Consider the following 23,806-nt stretch of genomic DNA (forward strand, 5'->3'; position numbering starts at 1 on the left):
TCACTTTTGTTTATCTATTTACTTGCTTTGGCAATGTAAACATATGTTTCCCATGCCAATAAAGCCCCTTAAATTGAAAAATAAATTGGATTGAGAAGTTGAAGTTGCTTACCACCCGGGATACAACGGGTTAAAGCCTGACTCCGCAGGCACAACGCACCCCTCCCTATTCTACCTCTCTCTCCCTCTTGTCGTTCCATTTTTACTGTGTGTGCTCAGGGGGTTTCTTTGCCATCTGCGAGCACCGCGCTCATGTGTTTGTGTGTTCAGCCTTATGCACACACAATAAACTTTTTTTACCGGACACCAGATAGAATTTCAAAGACACCTGCACCGAAAACAATAATATTCGGAACATTTCTTCCGGACATAATCCTGAACTGCTCAGGAGATCCTTTTTTCGTTTGTGGCTTTTAGTGCCCTTTTCAACGATTTTTCTGTTTCATTCGAAACAGGAGCTCGGAAACATGTTGAGGAGAGGAGGTATTTATTTTGAAAGGTTCCCGAAGTTGGGACGCCAATGATGCGCGATGCAAGAGGTAAGGGGAGGAAAGGGGTTTCGGGAAACCGCCCAGTGGTTTGGTAGACGTGATTTTCGGTTTGTTTGAGCGGTTCATTTCTTCGGTTTAGTACGTAACTGTTAGCACCGATAGCTGAGTCACTGTTGTGCTCTGTGCCTGCCTGGTTGGGCTCGCTGCTCTGTTCTGCACTACTGTTTTGGGAAACCGGGCCCTGCTCTGTCCTATCTGACGCAATGTGCTGCATGATGTGGGTTCATTGCCCCAGTTTATATACCTAAACTCGGAGTGCGAAACTGATACCTTGGACAGGGCAATTAATCTATGATATAGCTACAAACTTGTAAAACGGTAGACCCAGGTGTTAGGTTGGGCAGACACTTGTCAACAGTAATGATAGCAGAACATGAACAAGAAAACTATCCCCGATTGCTTAAATATGACACACCAATGATGTTAAGTAATGAAGGCTATTGTAGGCATGTGGCGGATCGCCTACTCATTCGTTACAATGTAACAAACTTCAGCAAGGACTCTGAAGATTATTTACGACGGAGCCAATTCTGAAATCAATCCAGAGATGGACTATTGTCAGAAATGATTTGTGGGCCTCTTTCTAAGGTTTTAAACATTCAAATGAAACCATGATTCCACCTGCATTACACAGTCTCACGTAGGTCTACCTGTCCAGCATTATGCTACATAAACTCACGTAGGTCTACCCGTGTCCAACCCAGGGGATTTACAGGTCCCAACCCACCAGTGCTGTCTACACTTGTAGGCCTTTGAACCTACATCATAGAATAGGCCTATAACACGTCATGCTCAGTCATACATCATTTATAACCTGTACTGTACTTGTGCTCATGCAGGGTTGGAGTTATGTTTAATCAAGGGCTAGGTCATGGTCTCTCAGTTGTATACGGGAACCATTATCTCCTCTTAGAGACGACAGATACTAAAGGGGAAATCTGCAGTCGCTACATCAGACTTAGAAATGAATAATATGTACTCATTGATTATTGAAGAATATAACTTATACATTCCTCAGGAGCTTAGTTCAACTGTGGTGCCCCATCAGAACCCTAAATATAAACTGGTTTTACTTTCCATTGTTTGCAAATAAAGTAAATGTAAACAAACACTGTTAAAACTATAATTTGTATCATGGATGGTCAGTCCTCCATAGCTCTGTCTATGAATATGAGATTGGTTAAATTAAACTCACGTAGGTCTACCTGTGTCCAACCGAGGGTTGTACAGGTCCCAACCCACCAGTGTTGTCTACACTTGCATCCATAGCTCTGTCTATGAATATGAGATTGGTTAAATTTCACCAGCCCCGTCCCTCAGGTTTTTACAGAAACAGTGACGAGGACTGTGCTTTGTTATTGTTTCAACTACGGATTGCCCCTTTAAGTATCCTCTTATATTGGTTTTGTTTTGATGAGTTTGTGTTTTGGGTCGGAGTGGAGTGTTGTTTTGTCAGACCAGCCCTGTTTGTCTAAGGGGATATATGAAGTTTGTGTTGGTGTGTTGGTGTTTTGGTGTGTGTGTGTGTGTTGGTGTTTTGGTGTGTGTGTGTGTGTGTGTGTGTGTGTGTGTGTGTTTGTGTGTGTGTGTGTGTGTGTTGGTGTTTTGGTGTGTGTGTGTGTGTGTGTGTGTGTGTGTGTGTGTTGGTGTTTTGGTGTGTGTGTGTGTGTGTGTGTGTGTGTGTGTTGGTGTTTTGGTGTGTGTGTGTGTGTGTGTGTGTGTGTGTGTTGGTGTTTTGGTGTGTGTGTGTGTGTGTGTGTGTGTGTGTGTGTGTGTGTGTGTGTGTGTGTGTGTGTGTGTGAGAGAGCTGCCCTGTGCCCACGGTTTATTTTGGACCCACTGACTGAATGAGAGAAGGAGATGGTATGGTGTAGGCATGTCACGGTGGATAGGCTGTAAGGTACACAGTAGTGTAGTTCTATCCTCAAGCCTGCATTATGGATGGTATGAGGAAAGAGAAAGGAAATAGAACCCATTCCTAATTTAGATAGACAACAGAGGCCTAGTAAGCCTGAGTGCTGCAGCTAGGACCTAGCCTGAGTGCTGCAGCTAGGACCTAGCCTGAGTGCTGCAGCTAGGACCTAGCCTGTGTGGTGCAGCTAGGACTTAGCCTGTGTGGTGCAGCTAGGACCTAGCCTGTGTGGTGCAGCTAGCACCTAGCCTGTGTGGTGCAGATAGGACCTAGCCTGAGTTCTGCAGCTAGGACCTAGCCTGAGTGCTGCAGCTAGGACCTAGCCTGAGTGCTGCAGCTAGGACCTAGCCTGAGTGCTGCAACTAGGACCTAGCCTGTGTGGTGCAGCTAGGACCTAGCCTGTGTGGTGCAGCTAGGACCTAGCCTGTGTGGTGCAGCTAGGACCTAGCCTGAGTGCTGCAGCTAGGACCTAGCCTGAGTGGTGCAGCTAGGACCTAGCCTGAGTGGTGCAGCTAGGACCTAGTCTGAGTGGTGCAGCTAAGACCTAGCCTGAGTGGTGCAGCTAGGACCTAGCCTGAGTGGTGCAGCTAGGACCTAGCCTGAGTGGTGCAGCTAGGACCTAGCCTGAGTGGTGTAGCTAGGACCTAGCCTGAGTGGTGCAGCTAGGACCTAGCCTGAGTGGTGCAGCTAGGACCTAGCCTGAGTGGTGCAGCTAGGACCTAGCCTGAGTGGTGCAGCTGGGACCAGGCAATAGAAGGAGAAAACAGATCTGGGACCAGGCAATAGAAGGAGACAACAGACCTGGGACCAGGCAATAGAAGGAGACGACAGATCTGGGACCAGGCTATAGAAGGAGACAACAGATCTGGGACCAGGCTATTGGAGACAACAGATCTGGGACCTGGGATCTGAGCAGGATCGATACATTCAAGAGGGCTTCAGCTGGATCGATACATTCAAGAGGGCTCGATACAAGTCAATAGCACTGCTTCTAACACACACCATTTACACTACACGACCAACAGTATATGGACACCTGCTCGTCCAACATCTCATTCTAAAATCACGGGCATTAATATGGAGTTGTTCCCCACTTTGTTGCTATAACAGCCTCAACTTTTCTGGGAAGACTTTCCACTAGATGATGGAACATGTCTGCGGGGACTTGCTTCCATTCAGCCACAAGAGCATTAGTGGGGTCAGGCATTGATGTTGGGCGATTAAGCCTGGTTTCTGCATGGACCTCACTTTGTGCATGGGGACATTGTCATGCTGAAACAGGAAATGTGCCTTCCCCAAACTGTTGCCACAAAGTTTGAAGCAGAGAATTGTCTAGAATGTTATTTTATGCTGTAGCTAGAAGATTTCCCCTCACTGGAACTAAAGGGTCCGAACCATGAAAAACAGCCCCAGACCATTATTCCTTCTTACTGTTGGAACTATGCATTAGGGCAGGTAGCGCTCTCCTGGCATCAGCCAAACTCAGATTCGTCTGTCGGACTGCCAGATGGTGAAGAGTGATTCAGGGAACGCGTTTCCACTGCTCCAGAGTCCAATGGCAGCGAGCTTTACACCACTCCAGCAGACGCTTGGCATTGCGCATGGTGATCTTAAGCTTGTGTGCGGCTGCCCGGCCATGGAAACCCATTTCATGAAGCTCCTGACAGTTCTTGTGCTGACGTTGCTTCCAGAGGCAGTTTGGAACTTGGTAGTGAGTGTTGCAACCGACGACAGACAATTTTTACGCGCTACGTGCTTCAGCACACAGCTTGTGTGGTCTACCACTTCGGAGCTGAGCTGTTGTTGCTCCTAAACATTTCCACTTCACAATAACAGCACTTACAGTTGACCGGGGCAGCTCTAGCGAGGTAGACATTTGACAAACTGACTTGTTGGAAAGGTAATGGTGTCATAGGATGGCAACTGAAGAGTCACTGAGCTCTTTGGTATGGGCCGGGCTGTTTGTCTATGGAGATTGCATGGCGGTGTGCTCAATTTTATACACCTGTCAGCAACGGGTGTGGATGTTATAACCGAATCCACTAATTTGAAGGGGTGTCCACATACTTTTGTATATATAGTATATACCATTCCCTTATGAACCTGCCTTGAATCCTAAAAGCCTGTAGAAGTTTCAGACATGGAGACGTACGACCAGGTCAACGTCTGACTGAGTTAGAGGATATGCTTGCTCTAAACCCTTTGTTTAATAGGTACGGCTGAATTATGAGAGGAAAGTTACTGGTGTGATGGTGGTGTTTTGGCTGACTCGGGGCCCACTGGTGTGATGGTGGTGTTTTGGCTGACTCAGGGCCCACTGGTGTGATGGTGGTGTTTTGGCTGACTCAGGGCCCACTGGTGTGATGGTGGTGTTTTGGCTGACTCAGGGCCCACTGGTGTGATGGTGGTGTTTTGGCTGACTCAGGGCCGGCCCACTGGTGTGATGGTGGTGTTTTGGCTGACTCAGGGCCCACTGGTGTGATGGTGGTGTTTTGGCTGACTCAGGGCCCACTGGTGTGATGGTGGTGTTTTGGCTGACTCAGGGCCCACTGGTGTGATGGTGGTGTTTTGGCTGACTCAGGGCCCACTGGTGTGATGGTGGTGTTTTGGCTGACTCAGGGCCGGCCCACTGGTGTGATGGTGGTGTTTTGGCTGACTCAGGGCCCACTGGTGTGATGGTGGTGTTTTGGCTGACTCAGGGCCCACTGGTGTGATGGTGGTGTTTTGGCTGACTCAGGGCCCACTGGTGTGATGGTGGTGTTTTGGCTGACTCAGGGCCCACTGGTGTGATGGTGGTGTTTTGGCTGACTCAGGGCCGGCCCACTGGCGTGATGGTGGTGTTTTGGCTGACTCAGGGCCGGCCCACTGGCGTGATGGTGGTGTTTTGGCTGACTCAGGGCCCACTGGCGTGATGGTGGTGTTTTGGCTGACTCAGGGCCCACTGGTGTGATGGTGGTGTTTTGGCTGACTCAGGGCCCACTGGTGTGATGGTGGTGTTTTGGCTGACTCGGGGCCCACTGGTGTGATGGTGGTGTTTTGGCTGACTCGGGGCCCACTGGTGTGATGGTGGTGTTTTGTCTGACTCAGGGCCCACTGGTGTGATGGTGGTGTTTTGGCTGACTCAGGGCCCACTGGTGTGATGGTGGTGTTTTGGCTGACTCGGGGCCCACTGGTGTGATGGTGGTGTTTTGGCTGACTCAGGGCCCACTGGTGTGATGGTGGTGTTTTGGCTGACTCAGGGCCCACTGGTGTGATGGTGGTGTTTTGGCTGACTCAGGGCCCACTGGTGTGATGGTGGTGTTTTGGCTGACTCGGGGCCCACTGGTGTGATGGTGGTGTTTTGGCTGACTCGGGGCCCACTGGTGTGATGGTGGTGTTTTGGCTGACTCGGGGCCCACTGGTGTGATGGTGGTGTTTTGGCTGACTCAGGGCCCACTGGTGTGATGGTGGTGTTTTGGCTGACTCAGGGCCCACTGGTGTGATGGTGGTGTTTTGGCTGACTCGGGGCCCACTGGTGTGATGGTGGTGTTTTGGCTGACTCAGGGCCCACTGGTGTGATGGTGGTGTTTTGGCTGACTCAGGGCCCACTGGTGTGATGGTGGTGTTTTGGCTGACTCGGGGCCCACTGGCGTGATGGTGGTGTTTTGGCTGACTCGGGGCCCACTGGCGTGATGGTGGTGTTTTGGCTGACTCGGGGCCCACTGGTGTGATGGTGGTGTTTTGGCTGACTCAGGGCCCACTGGTGTGATGGTGGCGTTTTGGCTGACTCAGGGCCCACTGGTGTGATGGTGGTGTTTTGGCTGACTCGGGGCCCACTGGCGTGATGGTGGTGTTTTGGCTGACTCGGGGCCCACTGGTGTGATGGTGGTGTTTTGGCTGACTCGGGGCCCACTGGTGTGATGGTGGTGTTTTGGCTGACTCGGGGCCCACTGGTGTGATGGTGGTGTTTTGGCTGACTCAGGGCCCACTGGTGTGATGGTGGTGTTTTGGCTGACTCAGGGCCCACTGGTGTGATGGTGGTGTTTTGGCTGACTCGGGGCCCACTGGTGTGATGGTGGTGTTTTGGCTGACTCGGGGCCCACTGGTGTGATGGTGGTGTTTTGGCTGACTCGGGGCCCACTGGTGTGATGGTGGTGTTTTGGCTGACTCGGGGCCCACTGGTGTGATGGTGGTGTTTTGGCTGACTCGGGGCCCACTGGTGTGATGGTGGTGTTTTGGCTGACTCGGGGCCCACTGGTGTGATGGTGGTGTTTTGGCTGACTCAGGGCCCACTGGTGTGATGGTGGTGTTTTGGCTGACTCGGGGCCCACTGGTGTGATGGTGGTGTTTTGGCTGACTCGGGGCCCACTGGTGTGATGGTGGTGTTTTGGCTGACTCGGGGCCCACTGGCGTGATGGTGGTGTTTTGGCTGACTCGGGGCCCACTGGCGTGATGGTGGTGTTTTGGCTGACTCAGGGCCCTGGCAGCATGCTGGTAACATGAAGTAGTTTGTTGTCGTCCAGATCTGGGCTGTTCTGTTGTTGTACTACTATTCTATACCTGTTGTTTCTTCTAAAAGACTGGACACAGAAGAGAGTGCATCACTTTTTCACCAGAGTGGATGTAGTTAGTCGCATCACTTATTCACCAGAGTGGATGTAGTTAGTCACATCACTTTTTACCAGAGTGGATGTAGTTAGTCGCATCACTTTTTCACCAGAGTGGATGTAGTTAGTCACATCACTTATTCACCAGAGTGGATGTAGTTAGTCACATCACTTTTTACCAGAGTGGATGTAGTTAGTCACATCACTTTTTACCAGAGTGGATGTAGTTAGTCACATCACTTTTTACCAGAGTGGATGTAGTTAGTCACATCACTTTTTACCAGAGTGGATGTAGTTAGTCACATCACTTTTTACCAGAGTGGATGTAGTTAGTCACATCACTTTTTACCAGAGTGGATGTAGTTAGTCACATCACTTTTTACCAGAGTGGATGTAGTTAGTCACATCACTTTTTACCAGAGTGGATGTAGTTAGTCACATCACTTTTTACCAGAGTGGATGTAGTTAGTCACATCACTTTTTACCAGAGTGGATGTAGTTAGTCACATCACTTTTTACCAGAGTGGATGTAGTTAGTCACATCACTTTTTACCAGAGTGGATGTAGTTAGTCACATCACTTTTCACCAGAGTGGATGTAGTTAGTCACATCACTTTTTACCAGAGTGGATGTAGTTAGTCACATCACTTTTCGTGGGGTGCTGCTGGGATGAAACAATCTTGTAATAGGAAAGTAGTCAATGAATTTCTCCAACATGTATGATTACAAGTTGACAAGGTTTGTGTCCTATAAGGATCTTGGTCAGGTCTGGGACAGGTATGTGGTAGAGTGTGTGTCCTATAAGGATCTTGGTCAGGTCTGGGACAGGTATGTGGTAGAGTGTGTGTCCTATAAGGATCTTGGTCAGGTCTGGGACAGGTATGTGGTAGAGTGTGTGTCCTATAAGGATCTCGGCCAGGTCTGGGACAGGTATGTGGTAGAGTGTGTGTCCTATAAGGATCTTGGTCAGGTCTGGGACAGGTATGTGGTAGAGTGTGCAGACAGGTGGGCCCTGAACCTTCTTATTACAGTAGTGGAACAGGTACATCTACAGCCGTTTCTTATTACAGTAGTGCAGGGGTGTCAAAGTCAAATGGACGGAGGGCCAAATAAAAAAATCAGCTACAAGACGAGGGCCGGACTGTTCGAATGTTCATTGAAAAATTTTTAAATGACGCATATAGTCTAGTGAACCTAATTGAACCTACTGAAAACCTAACAAATATATTACAATATGATCAGATAAATAAAGCAATATTTTCTTATGGCTCTGTCAGTAATCTTTAATTTTCAACAGACACAAAAGACAAATTTCCTTTATATAAATATCCCCATAACATGAACATTAAATGAAAGAAACCGGTATTCAAGGCACCATCAGTAGACTATATTTTCTATTTTAGCAAAAGTGGGCTAAATTTACTTCAAAGAAAAAACAATAATAGCAATTTTCTATCATCCACTCAACTGAAATATTTTTAAAATATAATTGGATTGAAATACAAAAAAATAAAGTGCAAAAATCTATTAATCAAAAACAACACTTTGTTTAAGGAGAAGTAACATGCAGTGAAAACAAATATTAAATTTTAACTTTTAAACTTGAACTGAGTAAAAACTCTAAATATGAGATTGCACAGTAATGTTCACTTGTTTGAGGTTGAGGGTGATACTTGGTGGTGTCCCATCTTTTCCACAAGTTCATCAATGTTCGGGGTAAGGCTCTGAGCTGAAGAAATCCTCAGAATTGAGTGGAGGTGTTCAGCAGTAAGTCGACTTCTGTGTGATGTTTTGTTCAGGTTCATCAAAGAAAACAGTTGTTCACACAGGTATGTGCTGCCAAACATAGACAACGTTTGAGCAGCCTGGATGCGCAGCTGGGGCATTGTGCCGGGGAGGAAACGGGCGAACTCCGCAGCACCCACTGCCGCATATTTTGCCCTCAGTGCATCATTGCATTGGAGGTCAATCAACTCCATTTGGAGGTTTGGTGGTGAGCTTTCCACGTCAACAGCAAATGGGTTACCGAGCAGTTCCAACCTGCTTTTTTGTGCTTCAAAGTCAGCAAATCGGCGTCGAAAGTCAGCGGCAAGCATACCTATTTTATCAGCCAACTGTGTGCTCGGGAACGCACTGGTAGAGAGCTTCTCTTTCATGGTCTGGCAGCTGGGAAAGTGGCTCAAATTTTCTTTCCGCATCTGCGTCTCCCACAGAGTCAGTTTGGTTTTAAATGCCTTCACTGTACTGTACATATCAGAGATGACACGATCCCGACCCTGCAGCTGCAAGTTTATTGCATTCAGATGACTCGTAATGTCACACAGAAAAGCCATTTCACACAGAAACATTTCGTCTCGGAGTTGTGTTGTGTCTTTCCCTTTGCTGTCCAAGAACAGACAAATCTCCTCACGAAGCTCGAAACATCTTTGAAGCACCTTTCCCTGGCTTAGCCATCGCACCTCTGTGTGATAAGGCAAATCACCATGCTCCGTTTCTAACTCCGTCAGAAATGCCTTGAACTGGCGGTGATTCAAACCTTTGGCTCTGATAAAGTTAACTGTGCGCGTGATGATGCTCATTACATGCTCCATTTTCAAGGCTTTACCGCACAACGCTTCCTGGTGTATGATACAATGATAAGCTGTCAGCTCACCTGTCGCGTTTTCCTCTTGCATCTTTTCCCGTATCTTCGCCACCAGTCCGCTCCTGTGTCCACACATCGCAGGTGCTCCGTCGGTTGTCAAACCCACGAGTTTTTCCCAAGGCAGCTCCATCTCATTTACACATCTTGACACCTCTTCATACAAATCATGCCCCGTAGTTGTGCCATGCATAGGACGTAAAGCCAAAAACTCCTCTGTCACGCTTAGGTTGGAGTCCACTCCGCGGATGAAAATTGACAACTGGGCAATGTCAGAAATGTCGGTGCTCTCATCCACAGCCATGGAATATGCAATAAAATCTTTTCCCTTTTTCACAAGCTGCTCTTTTAGATTGATGGACAACTGGTCTACTCTCTCGGCAATGGTGTTTCTGCTCAGACTCACATTTAAAAAGAGTTGCCTTTTTTCTGGGCAAACTTCGTCACAAACTTTAATCATGCAGTTTTTGATGAAATCCCCCTCCGTAAATGGCCGGGCTGATTTAGCGATCTCTTCTGCCAAAATAAAACTGGCCTTGACAGCAGCCTGGCCTTGTGATTTGGCTTTTTTGAACAGAGCCTGTCGAGATTTGAGGCCTCGTTTTAATTCCTCTGCCTTTTGTAGCCTTTGTTCCATGTCCATATTCTTGTTTTTGTCCGCGTGTTTCGTTTCATAATGTCGTCTCAGATTATACTCTTTCAGTACCGCCACACTTTCTCCACACAGAAGACACACAGGTTTTCCAGCTACCTTCGTGAACATATACTCCGACTCCCACCTTGTTTGAAACCCCCGGTTCTCAGTATCCACCTTCCGTTTTGCCATTTTTGATGGGTATCTGAAAGTTAATTTTACTGTGATGCTGACGACTGCTGTGCCAATAAATATTGAAATGAAGCAGCCTACTGCTCGGTGCGTCACCTTTGCATTGTGGGAAATGTAGTATTGGTGCGTGTAAAAGATCTGCGGGCTGCCGGCTTGCTGCGGGCCGGTTCTAATAATAAATCAAGATCATCCCAGGGGCCGTAAAAAACCTTCTTGCGGGCCGGATGTGGCCCGCGGGCCTTGACTCTGACATATGTGCAGTAGTGGAACAGGTACATCCACAGCCGTTTCTTATTACAGTAGTGGAACAGGTACATCCACAGCCGGTTCTTATTACAGTAGTGGAACAGGTACATCCACAGCCGTTTCTTATTACAGTAGTGGAACAGGTACATCCACAGCCGTTTCTTATTACAGTAGTGGAACAGGTACATCCACAGCCGTTTCTTATTACAGTAGTGGAACAGGTACATCCACAGCCGTTTCTTATTACAGTAGTGGAACAGGTACATCCACAGCCGTTTCTTATTACAGTAGTGGAACAGGTACATCCACAGCCGTTTCTTATTACAGTAGTGTAACAGGTTTGTCCGTAGCTGTTCAGTAACTATCACCTATAGTGGCCAAGCCACTTTTCTGCTCTGCTGCCATGGTGATGATGGAATCCTGTCAGAAAAACAAGCAGGGGGGCGGTGCTCCTCCCTGTCTGTTGCGATAACAAAACTTTCAAATAAGAAAATGCCTGTGACTATAGACTAAAAATAATCAGTTAGGGCTCATCCCAAATGGCACCCTATTCCCCATACCCTCAAACTGAAAGCAAAAGCTTTGACGAAGGCTGTGAGCTTGACAAGCAAGTGATACTGACAATGGCAGTGTGTAGGATTTTATTATATAGGGATAAGTCCCAAAATGCACCCTATCCCCTATATGTCCCCTTATAGGCTCTGGTCAAAAGTAGTGCGCTACAAAGGGCTGTGTCCTCACGGTTAAGTCCCCCTCCTCAAAACTAATATTTGTATTCCTGTAAAAAAAAAAAAAAAACGTCCTTTTGTCCTTCATGATTCTGAAATGGCTGACTGGACAGAGAGGGATGGTAGATGGTCTATAGTCAGCTCTCTCTGTGTGTGGTCAGGTCCCACCATGTCTCTTTCTCTCTTGTCCCAAAAGGCACCCTATTCCCTAGTACACTACTTAGTGCACCACTACTACCCTATGGGTCCTGGTCTAAAGTAGTGCACTATATAGGGAATAGGGTGTATTAGGGACACTTTCCCTGGTCTACTGGTCACTGATATTACAGTGTGCATCTGTATGTCAGTCTAACTGTGATGTTCTCTTCCTGACCAGGAACACACACTCTGGGCGTCACTGAACTCATCTAGAGGACCACATCTCATCTCCTCCCCCATCTTAACTCTACTGACCTCCTCCCCCCCTACCTCCCTCCTCCATCCCAGTTAATGACTCCCCCCTCCTTAACTCTACTGACCTCCTCCCCCCTAGCTCCCTCCTCCATCCCAGTTAAAGACTCCCCCCTCCTTAACTCTACCTGTGAGAAGAAAACTAGTGGGCGGGCCCACTGTATGATTCCATTGCCCACTTCTTAACACCTGTGAAACACTGACCAATCACCATGCAGACATCATCTCTCCGCCGCCAGGTGAAGAACATGGTCAACCAATACTCAGAGGCAGAGATCAAGGTTTGTTGTTGTGCCTCTTGTTGTTGTTATTTAACATTTGTATTGTTACCCAAAGTTGAAGTCGGAAGTTTACATACACCTGAGCCAAATACATTTAAACTCAGTTTTTCACAATTCCTGACATTTAATCCTAGTAAAAATTCCATGTCTCATGTCAGTTAGGATCACCACTTTATTTTAAGAATGTGAAATGTCAGAATAATAGTAGAGAGAATGATGTATTTCAAGTTTTATTTCTTTCATCACATTCCCATTAGGTCAGAAGTTTACATACATACGCTCAATTAGTATTTGGTAGCATTGACTTTAAATAGTTTAACCTGGGTCAAACGTTTCGGGTAGCCTTCCACAAGCTTCCCACAATGAGTTGGGTGAATTTTGGCCCATTCCTCCTGACAGAGCTGGTGTAACTGAGTCAGGTTTGTAGGCCTCCTTGCTCGCACACACTACTCGCACAAATTAGGATTGAGGTCAGGGCTTTGTGATGGCCACTCCAATACCTTGACTTTGTTGTCCTTAAGCCATTTTGCCACAGCTTTGGATGTATGCTTGGGGTCATTGTTGGAAGACCCATTTGCGATCAAGCTTTAACTTCCTGACTGATGTCTTGAGATGTTGCTTCAATATATCCACATCATTTTCCGTCCTCATGATGTCATCTAGTATGTGAAGTGCACCAGTCCCTCCTGCAGCAAATCACCCCCACAACATGATGCTGCCACCCCCGTGCTTCACGGTAGGGATGGTGTTCTTCGGCTTGCAAGCCTCCCCCTTTTCCTCCAAACATAAGATGGTCATTATGGCCAAACAGTTCCATTTTTGTTTCATCAGACCAGAGAACATTTCTCCAAAAAGTACGATCTTTGTCCCCATGTGCAGTTGCAAACTGTAGTCTGTTTTTTTTAATGGCGGTTTTGGAGCAGTGGCTTCTTCCTTGCTGAGCGGCCTTTCAGGTTATGTCGATATAGGACTCGTTTTACTGTGGATATAGATACTTTTGTACCAGTTTCCTCCAGCATCTTCACAAGGTCCTTTGCTGTTCTGGGATTGATTTGCACTTTTCACACCAAAGTACGTTAATCTCTAGGAGACAGAACGCATCTCCTTCCTGAGTAGTATGACGGCTGCGTGGTCCCATGGTGTTTATTCTTGCGTACTATTGTTTGTATAGATGAACATGGTACCTTCAGGCGTTTGGAAATCGTTTGGACATTTGAGGTATTGGTGGATTTCTTTTGATTTCCCCATGATGTCAAGCAGAGAGGCACTGAGTTTGAAGGTAGGCCTTGACATACATCCACAGGTACACCTCCAATTGACTCAAATGATGTCAATTAGCCTATCAAAAGCTTCTAAAGCCATGACATCATTTTCTGGAATTTTCCAAGCTGTTTAAAGGCACAGTCAACTTAGTGTGTGTAAACTTCTGACCCACTGGAATTGTGATACAGTGAATTATAAGTGAAATAATCTGTCTGTAAACAATTGTTGGAAAAAATTACTTGTGTCATGCACATAGTAGATGTCGTAACTGACTTGCCAAAACTATAGTTTGTTAACAAGAAATATGTGGAGTGGTTGAAAAACAAGTTTTAACGACTCCAACATAAGTGTATGTAAACTTTCGACTTCAACTGTCAATATTGTAAAGCTTCTTTGGGTCTGAGAAAAGAGCCATCATAAATCATTCTTATATATATTGTAGTTTATAATTTTTCTTGGGCTGGGATTCAAACCGATCGTGCTCTGTTGGTGATTTTAAAGGGAACGTTTCGGAGACCTCATTCACGCTGTATGTCGGCTCATTCGGAAATGACTTTTTAAATGGCGCATCGCTGACGAAATGAGATGGGATTGAATCCCGGCCTAAATATGTATTCATTATTATATTAAGGTCCGCGAGGCGACCTCCAACGACCCGTGGGGCCCCCCCTCCTCTCTGATGTCAGAGATCGCTGACCTGACCTTCAACGTGGTGGCGTTCACTGAGGTCATGGGTATGATCTGGAAACGCCTCAACGACAGCGGGAAGAACTGGAGACACGTCTACAAGGTCAACATTCACCTGGAAACTAATTGTTTTCTCTCTGATATTTACTAACAAACAACATTCACCTGGAAACTAATTGTTTTCTATGATATTTACTAACAAACAACATTCACCTGGAAACAAATTGTTTTCTCTGATATTTACTAACAAACAATTGTTAGTTTTCCTTTCATTCTTTAAATATCCTGTTCATATGCATTTTTATCATCATATTCTGTTTTTATTGTTTAATGCTTTGCCTTGTCTTTCTATCTACTGTTAGATGTGTGTGCGGTGTCTGTTTTGAAATGTGTTGGTGTGTAAGTGAAGTGGATTGTTATTTTATTGCTAGGCCCTGACTCTACTCGACTACCTGATCAAAACGGGCTCGGAACGTGTGGCGCAGCAGTGCAGGGAGAACGTCTACACCATACAGGTTAGGTTGACGGTTTGAATCCCGAGTCTGTCGGGATAAATGTCTGAGTGAGTGCACTGAGCTGGCTTCTGAATGGCTTCTTTCTCAGGGGGTTGAAACCAAAAAAACTATCTGCAAAGAAAGTATAATAAAGTATACTTCCTTCTCTTCCTCTTCCTCCTCCTCCTCCTCCTCCTCCTCCTCTGTAGACCCTACGGGACTTCCAGTTCACAGACAGGGATGGCAGGGACCAGGGGGTGAATGTTAGGGAGAAGGCCAAGCAGCTGGTGGCCCTGATGAGGGATGAGGAGAGGCTGAAACAGGTATGACATGGTACCTGTATTCTGTTGGTTTGGTTTTGTACAGAATGTGTGTCTGCTTCTGTTTTCCCAGACACATTATGTCTGGTCCTGGACTTCTGTTAGACATCAGATACATTATGTCTGGTCCTGGACTTCTGTTTGACATCAGACACATTATGTCTGGTCCTGGACTTCTGTTTGACATCAGACACATTATGTCTGGTCCTGGACTTCTGTTTGACATCAGACACATTATGTCTGGTCCTGGACTTCTGTTTGACATCAGACACATTATGTCTGGTCCTGGACTTCTGTTTGACATCAGACACATTATGTCTGGTCCTGGACATCAGACACATTATGTCTGGTCCTGGACTTCTGTTTGACATCAGACACATTATGTCTGGTCCTGGACTTCTGTTAGACATCAGACACATTATGTCTGGTCCTGGACTTCTGTTTGACATCAGACACATTATGTCTGGTCCTGGACTTCTGTTTGACATCAGACACATTATGTCTGGTCCTGGACTTCTGTTTGACATCAGACACATTATGTCTGGTCCTGGACTTCTCCATTGATCTGGCTTTTTAGTCCAGGTCCAGGTGTAATCTGTGTCCAGGAAACCGTCCTGGTATTGTCCCCTCGATGATGAATAAAATCCCTATCCTCATTATGTAAATACCTAGCTATCTATTTGTCTAGGAGAGGACCCTGGCCCTGAAGACCAAGGAGAGGATGGCTGGAGCAGCTGCAGGGTCAGGGATGGGCTCTAGTTCTCTACCTCCACCCTACCCAGGCCGCCGTACCAGCCAGCCCAGCATGACTGCTCTCTACGGGGATGACTTCAGCCGGTCCAGGGAGTCCCATTCCTCTTTCAATTGTGAGTAGTACCATGCAACTGGGAATATGCAAACACACACACACACACACACACACGCAATCGCGCTATTGGAAACAAAGGCTGTTCTGAGGTCGGGCCAGGTCGTGGCTCGATAAGTTTGAGTCGGGTCAGGGACAATTTTTTCTTTTTCATTTCAGCTAACCCCTTTCCTAAACTTAACCTAGTTCTCCTAAAGCTTACTACTCGGTCTACGGAGTTGCCATGTCGTTTCTCGTCACAAAAGGGGCGGCTCCTTGTAAGTACTCTCTGGCATCCGACATACTTTTTTAACTTCCTTAAAATTGAGACGTGCCATATCATTCCTTCCACAGCCGTGGAGGCAGTGTTGTAGCTTGGTACCTAGATCTGACATCTATACAGTATATAGGCTATTCATCAAAGTAGCTTATTTTGCATTGATAACCAAAATATTATCTCAGCAACTGTTCAAACAGTAAACCAAACAACAAGGGTCCACCCTAAAAGGTATTTTGTTTAGAAGTAATAACTAGTGATTACAGGGTATGGTGAAATGGTACAACCAGCTGTAGCCAACTAACAAGGCAAGAGTTTTTTTTCTTTGTGACCAAAACATGATGACATTCTATTTTTAACTGATACGTGTCCAGACTTTTGACTGGTACTGTATATTTAAGCAATAAGGCCTGAGGAGCTGTGTTATGTGGCCAATGTCGTGTTCTTATGTACGACGCAACGTGGAGTGACTGGTACAGCCCTTGGTCGTGGTATATTGGCCATATATCACAAACCCCGGTGGTGCCTTATTGCGATTATAAACTGGTTACCAACGTGATTAGAGCAGTCAAAATAAATGTTTTGTCATACTCGTGATATACGGTCTGATATACCACGCCTTTCAGCCAATCAGCATTCAGGGCTCGAACCACCCAGTTTATATATATATATATATATATATACATTCTCTCAACCAGCTTCACCTGGAATGTTTTTCCAACAGTCTTGATATATATATATATATATATATATATATATATATATATATAAAAGCATGTGTGGGAACTCCTTCAAGACTGTTGGAAAAACATTCCAGGTGAAACTGGTTGAGAGAATGCCAAGAGTGTGCAAAGCTGTCATCAAGGAAAAGGGTGGCTACTTTGAATAATACATATTTAAAATATATTTTGATTTGTTTAACACTGTTTTGGTTACTACAATATTCCATATGTGTTATTTTCATAGTTTCAATGTCTTCACTGTTATTCTACAATGTAGAAAATAGTAAAAATAAAGAAAAACCCTTGAATGAATAGGTGTCCAAACTGTTGACTGGTACTCTATATGTGTGTATAGACAGTAGCTATATAGGACGGTGTGTATAGACAGTATATAAATAGAAAAGGTGTGTACAGCAGTAGTTATATAGGATGGTGTATATAGACAGTAGTTATATAGGATGGTGTATATAGACAGTAGTTATATAGGATGGTGTGTATAGACAGTAGTTATATAGGATGGTGTATATAGACAGTAGTTATATAGGATGGTGTGTATAGACAGTAGTTATATTGGATGGTGTGTATAGACAGTAGTTATATAGGATGGTGTGTATAGACAGTAGTTATATAGGATGGTATGTATAGACAGTAGTTATATAGGATGGTGTGTATAGACAGTAGTTATATAGGATGGTGTGTATAGACAGTAGTTATATAGGATGGTGTGTATAGACAGTAGTTATATAGGATGGTGTGTATAGACAGTAGTTATATAGGATGGTGTGTATAGACAGTAGTTATATAGGATGGTGTGTATAGACAGTAGTTATATAGGATGGTGTGTATAGACAGTAGTTATATAGGATGGTGTGTATAGACAGTATATGAATAGAAAAGGTGTGTACAGCAGTAGTTATATAGGATGAGCCTTGACTAGAATACAGTATATACATATGAAGTGGGTAAAACAGTATGTAAACATGATTAAAGTGGCCAGTGTTCCATGACTATGTCCATAGGAGGTGCAGGGTAGAGGGTAGAGTACCGGGTGGTAGCCGGGTAGTGACGGTATATTACAGTTTGATTGATAGCAGGGATACATTTTAAAAGGCCAAACATGTTCCCACAGCCTGAAGCATTGAAGAGGCAGTGGAACACACAATGGAGCCAGAATGTAATGAAAGCATAAAGGCTTGAATGCCTGAAACATTGATAAGATTAGCCATTCTGTTCTTCAGTGAGAATCCATGTTGAGAGATTTGGTCTGGCTCTGCTCAGGTCTGCACTGACAGCTAGTCAGTAAGTTGGCGAACGAACTCTCCATGTTAGTGTTATCCCACAGGAACCAACCAGTGGTGGATAAAGTATCCAATTGTCATATTTGAGTAAAAGTAAAGATACCTTAATAGAAAATGACTCAAGTGAAAGTCGCCCAGTAAAATACTACTTGAGTAAAAGTGTAAAAGTGTTTGGTTTTAAATATACTTAAGTATCAAAAGTAAAGGTATGAATAATTTCAAATTCCTTATATTAAATAAACCAGACAGCACCATTTTTTAAAATGTAATTACTATTTTTTTTTACATTCACAGATAGCAAGGGGCACACTCCAACTTTCAGACATATTTTTTACAAATGAACATTTGTGTTTAGTGAGTCCGCCAGATCAGAGGTAGCAGGGATGACCAGGGATGTTCTCTTGATAAATGTCTGAATGATGGTTACACTATGTATTACCAGTAAACAACAACAACAGAGGATGGTTACACTATGTATTACCAGTAAACAACAACAACAGAGGATGGTTACACTATGTATTACTAGTAAACAACAACACGGAGGATAGTTACACTATGTATTACTAGTAAACAACAACACAGAGGATGGTTACACTATGTATTACTAGTAAACAACAACAACAGAGGATGGTTACACTATGTATTACTAGTAAACAACAACAACAGAGGATGGTTACACTATGTATTACTAGTAAACAACAACACAGAGGATGGTTACACTATGTATTACTAATAAACAACAACACAGAGGATAGTTACACTATGTATTACTAGTAAACAACAACATGTATTACTAGTAAACAACAACACAGAGGATGGTTACACTATGTATTACTAATAAACAACAACATGGAGGATGGTTACACTATGTATTACTAGTAAACAACAACAACAGAGGATGGTTACACTATGTATTACTAGTAAACAACAACAACAGAGGATGGTTACACTATGTATTACTAGTAAACAACAACACAGAGGATGGTTACACTATTACTAATAAACAACAACACAGAGGATAGTTACACTATGTATTACTAGTAAACAACAACATGTATTACTAGTAAACAACAACACAGAGGATGGTTACACTATGTATTACTAATAAACAACACCATGGAGGATGGTTACACTATGTATTACTAGTAAACAACAACAGAGGATGGTTAAACTATGTATTACTAGTAAACAACAACAGAGGATGATTACACTATGTATTACTAGTAAACAACAACATGTATTACTAGTAAACAACAACACAGAGGATGGTTACACTATGTATTACTAGTAAACAACAACATGGAGGATGGTTACACTATGTATTACTAGTAAACAACAACATGGAGGATGGTTACACTATGTATTACTAGTAAACAACAACAGAGGATGGTTACACTATTACTAGTAAACAACAACAACAGAGGATGGTTACACTATGTATTACTAGTAAACAACAACAGTGGATGGTTACACTATGTATTACTAGTAAACAACAACATGTATTACTAGTAAACAACAACATAGAGGGTGGTTACACTATGTATTACTAGTAAACAACAACATGTATTACTAGTAAACAACAACACAGAGGATGGTTACACTATGTATTACTAGTAAACAACAACATGGAGGATGGTTAAACTATGTATTACTAGTAAACAACAACAGAGGATGATTACACTATGTATTACTAGTAAACAACAACATGTATTACTAGTAAACAACAACATAGAGGGTGGTTACACTATGTATTACTAGTAAACAACAACATGTATTACTAGTAAACAACAACACAGAGGATGGTTACACTATGTATTACTAGTAAACAACAACATGGAGGATGGTTACACTATGTATTACTAGTAAACAACAACATGGAGGATGGTTACACTATGTATTACTAGTAAACAACAACACAGAGGATGGTTACACTATGTATTACTAGTAAACAACAACACGGAGGATGGTTACACTATGTATTACTAGTAAACAACAACACGGAGGATGGTTACACTATGTATTACTAGTAAACAACAACACAGAGGATGGTTACACTATGTATTACTAGTAAACAACAACACGGAGGATAGTTACACTATGTATTACTAGTAAACAACAACAGAGGATGATTACACTATGTATTACTAGTAAACAACAACATGTATTACTAGTAAACAACAACACGGAGGATGGTTCCACTATGTATTACTAGTAAACAACAACATGGAGGATGGTTACACTATTACTAGTAAACAACAACATGTATTACTAGTAAACAACAACACAGAGGATGGTTACACTATGTATTACTAGTAAACAACAACACAGAGGATAGTTACACTATGTATTACTAGTAAACAACAACACAGAGGATAGTTACACTATGTATTACTAGTAAACAACAACATGTATTACTAGTAAACAACAACACAGAGGATAGTTACACTATGTATTACTAGTAAACAACAACATGTATTACTAGTAAACAACAACACAGAGGATGGTTACACTATGTATTACTAGTAAACAACAACACAGAGGATGGTTACACTATTACTAGTAAACAACAACATGTATTACTAATAAACAACAACACGGAGGATGGTTACACTATGTATTACTAGTAAACAACAACATGTATTACTAGTAAACAACAACACAGAGGATGGTTCCACTATGTATTACTAGTAAACAACAACATGTATTACTAGTAAACAACAACACAGAGGATGGTTCCACTATGTATTACTAGTAAACAACAACACGGAGGATAGTTACACTATGTATTACTAGTAAACAACAACATGTATTACTAGTAAACAACAACACAGAGGATAGTTACACTATGTATTACTAGTAAACAACAACACAGAGGATAGTTACACTATGTATTACTAGTAAACAACAACATGTATTACTAGTAAACAACAACACAGAGGATGGTTACACTATGTATTACTAGTAAACAACAACACAGAGGATGGTTACACTATGTATTACTAGTAAACAACAACACAGAGGATGGTTACACTATGTATTACTAATAAACAACAACATGTATTACTAGTAAACAACAACACAGAGGATGGTTACACTATGTATTACTAGTAAACAACAACATGTATTACTAGTAAACAACAACATGTATTACTAGTAAACAACAACATAGAGGATGGTTACACTATTACTAGTAAACAACAACATGTATTACTAGTAAACAACAACATGTATTACTAGTAAACAACAACATAGAGGATGGTTACACTATGTATTACTAGTAAACAACAACATGTATTACTAGTAAACAACAACATGTATTACTAGTAAACAACAACACAGAGGATGGTTACACTATGTATTACTAGTAAACAACAACATGTATTACTAGTAAACAACAACACAGAGGATGGTTACACTATGTATTACTAGTAAACAACAACAACAGAGGATGGTTACACTATGTATTACTAGTAAACAACAACACAGAGGATGGTTACACTATGTATTACTAGTAAACAACAACACGGAGGATGGTTACACTATGTATTACTAGTAAACAACAACACAGAGGATGGTTACACTATGTATTACTAGTAAACAACAACACAGAGGATGGTTACACTATTACTAATAAACAACAACACAGAGGATAGTTACACTATGTATTACTAGTAAACAACAACATGTATTACTAGTAAACAACAACACAGAGGATGGTTACACTATGTATTACTAATAAACAACACCATGGAGGATGGTTACACTATGTATTACTAGTAAACAACAACAGAGGATGGTTAAACTATGTATTACTAGTAAACAACAACAGAGGATGATTACACTATGTATTACTAGTAAACAACAACATGTATTACTAGTAAACAACAACACAGAGGATGGTTACACTATGTATTACTAGTAAACAACAACATGGAGGATGGTTACACTATGTATTACTAGTAAACAACAACATGGAGGATGGTTACACTATGTATTACTAGTAAACAACAACACAGAGGATGGTTACACTATGTATTACTAGTAAACAACAACATGGAGGATGGTTACACTATGTATTACTAGTAAACAACAACAGAGGATGGTTACACTATTACTAGTAAACAACAACAACAGAGGATGGTTACACTATGTATTACTAGTAAACAACAACAGTGGATGGTTACACTATGTATTACTAGTAAACAACAACATGTATTACTAGTAAACAACAACATAGAGGGTGGTTACACTATGTATTACTAGTAAACAACAACATGTATTACTAGTAAACAACAACACAGAGGATGGTTACACTATGTATTACTAGTAAACAACAACATGGAGGATGGTTAAACTATGTATTACTAGTAAACAACAACAGAGGATGATTACACTATGTATTACTAGTAAACAACAACATGTATTACTAGTAAACAACAACATAGAGGGTGGTTACACTATGTATTACTAGTAAACAACAACATGTATTACTAGTAAACAACAACACAGAGGATGGTTACACTATGTATTACTAGTAAACAACAACATGGAGGATGGTTACACTATGTATTACTAGTAAACAACAACATGGAGGATGGTTACACTATGTATTACTAGTAAACAACAACACAGAGGATGGTTACACTATGTATTACTAGTAAACAACAACACGGAGGATGGTTACACTATGTATTACTAGTAAACAACAACACGGAGGATGGTTACACTATGTATTACTAGTAAACAACAACACAGAGGATGGTTACACTATGTATTACTAGTAAACAACAACACGGAGGATAGTTACACTATGTATTACTAGTAAACAACAACAGAGGATGATTACACTATGTATTACTAGTAAACAACAACATGTATTACTAGTAAACAACAACACGGAGGATGGTTCCACTATGTATTACTAGTAAACAACAACATGGAGGATGGTTACACTATTACTAGTAAACAACAACATGTATTACTAGTAAACAACAACACAGAGGATGGTTACACTATGTATTACTAGTAAACAACAACACAGAGGATAGTTACACTATGTATTACTAGTAAACAACAACACAGAGGATAGTTACACTATGTATTACTAGTAAACAACAACATGTATTACTAGTAAACAACAACACAGAGGATAGTTACACTATGTATTACTAGTAAACAACAACATGTATTACTAGTAAACAACAACACAGAGGATGGTTACACTATGTATTACTAGTAAACAACAACACAGAGGATGGTTACACTATTACTAGTAAACAACAACATGTATTACTAATAAACAACAACACGGAGGATGGTTACACTATGTATTACTAGTAAACAACAACATGTATTACTAGTAAACAACAACACAGAGGATGGTTCCACTATGTATTACTAGTAAACAACAACATGTATTACTAGTAAACAACAACACAGAGGATGGTTCCACTATGTATTACTAGTAAACAACAACACGGAGGATAGTTACACTATGTATTACTAGTAAACAACAACATGTATTACTAGTAAACAACAACACAGAGGATAGTTACACTATGTATTACTAGTAAACAACAACACAGAGGATAGTTACACTATGTATTACTAGTAAACAACAACATGTATTACTAGTAAACAACAACACAGAGGATGGTTACACTATGTATTACTAGTAAAC

At 42.5% G+C, this 23,806-nt stretch overlaps 1 protein-coding gene across 3 annotated transcripts in view; it reads left to right on the forward strand.

Annotated features, from left to right (window-relative positions):
- The first annotated feature begins 231 nt into the window (after positions 1 to 231).
- LOC139421577 (epsin-3-like) overlaps positions 232 to 23,806 on the forward strand; it is a 64,898-nt gene continuing 41,323 nt past the window's right edge. For 2 of the 3 annotated variants that reach the window (XM_071172614.1, XM_071172613.1), the window contains exons 1-6: positions 461 to 539; positions 11,867 to 12,221; positions 14,116 to 14,274; positions 14,603 to 14,686; positions 14,875 to 14,988; positions 15,674 to 15,851. In XM_071172614.1, coding sequence (XP_071028715.1) covers positions 12,153 to 12,221; positions 14,116 to 14,274; positions 14,603 to 14,686; positions 14,875 to 14,988; positions 15,674 to 15,851 — 604 coding nt within the window. In that variant the 5' untranslated portion in view covers positions 461 to 539; positions 11,867 to 12,152. Of the gene's footprint in view, positions 540 to 11,866; positions 12,222 to 14,115; positions 14,275 to 14,602; positions 14,687 to 14,874; positions 14,989 to 15,673; positions 15,852 to 23,806 lie in introns of all 3 variants that reach the window. The other variant, XM_071172615.1, reaches the window with a different exon arrangement.

The sequence above is a fragment of the Oncorhynchus clarkii genome, chromosome 12, assembly GCF_045791955.1.
Source record: "Oncorhynchus clarkii lewisi isolate Uvic-CL-2024 chromosome 12, UVic_Ocla_1.0, whole genome shotgun sequence".
Taxonomy (NCBI): Eukaryota; Metazoa; Chordata; class Actinopteri; order Salmoniformes; family Salmonidae; genus Oncorhynchus; species Oncorhynchus clarkii.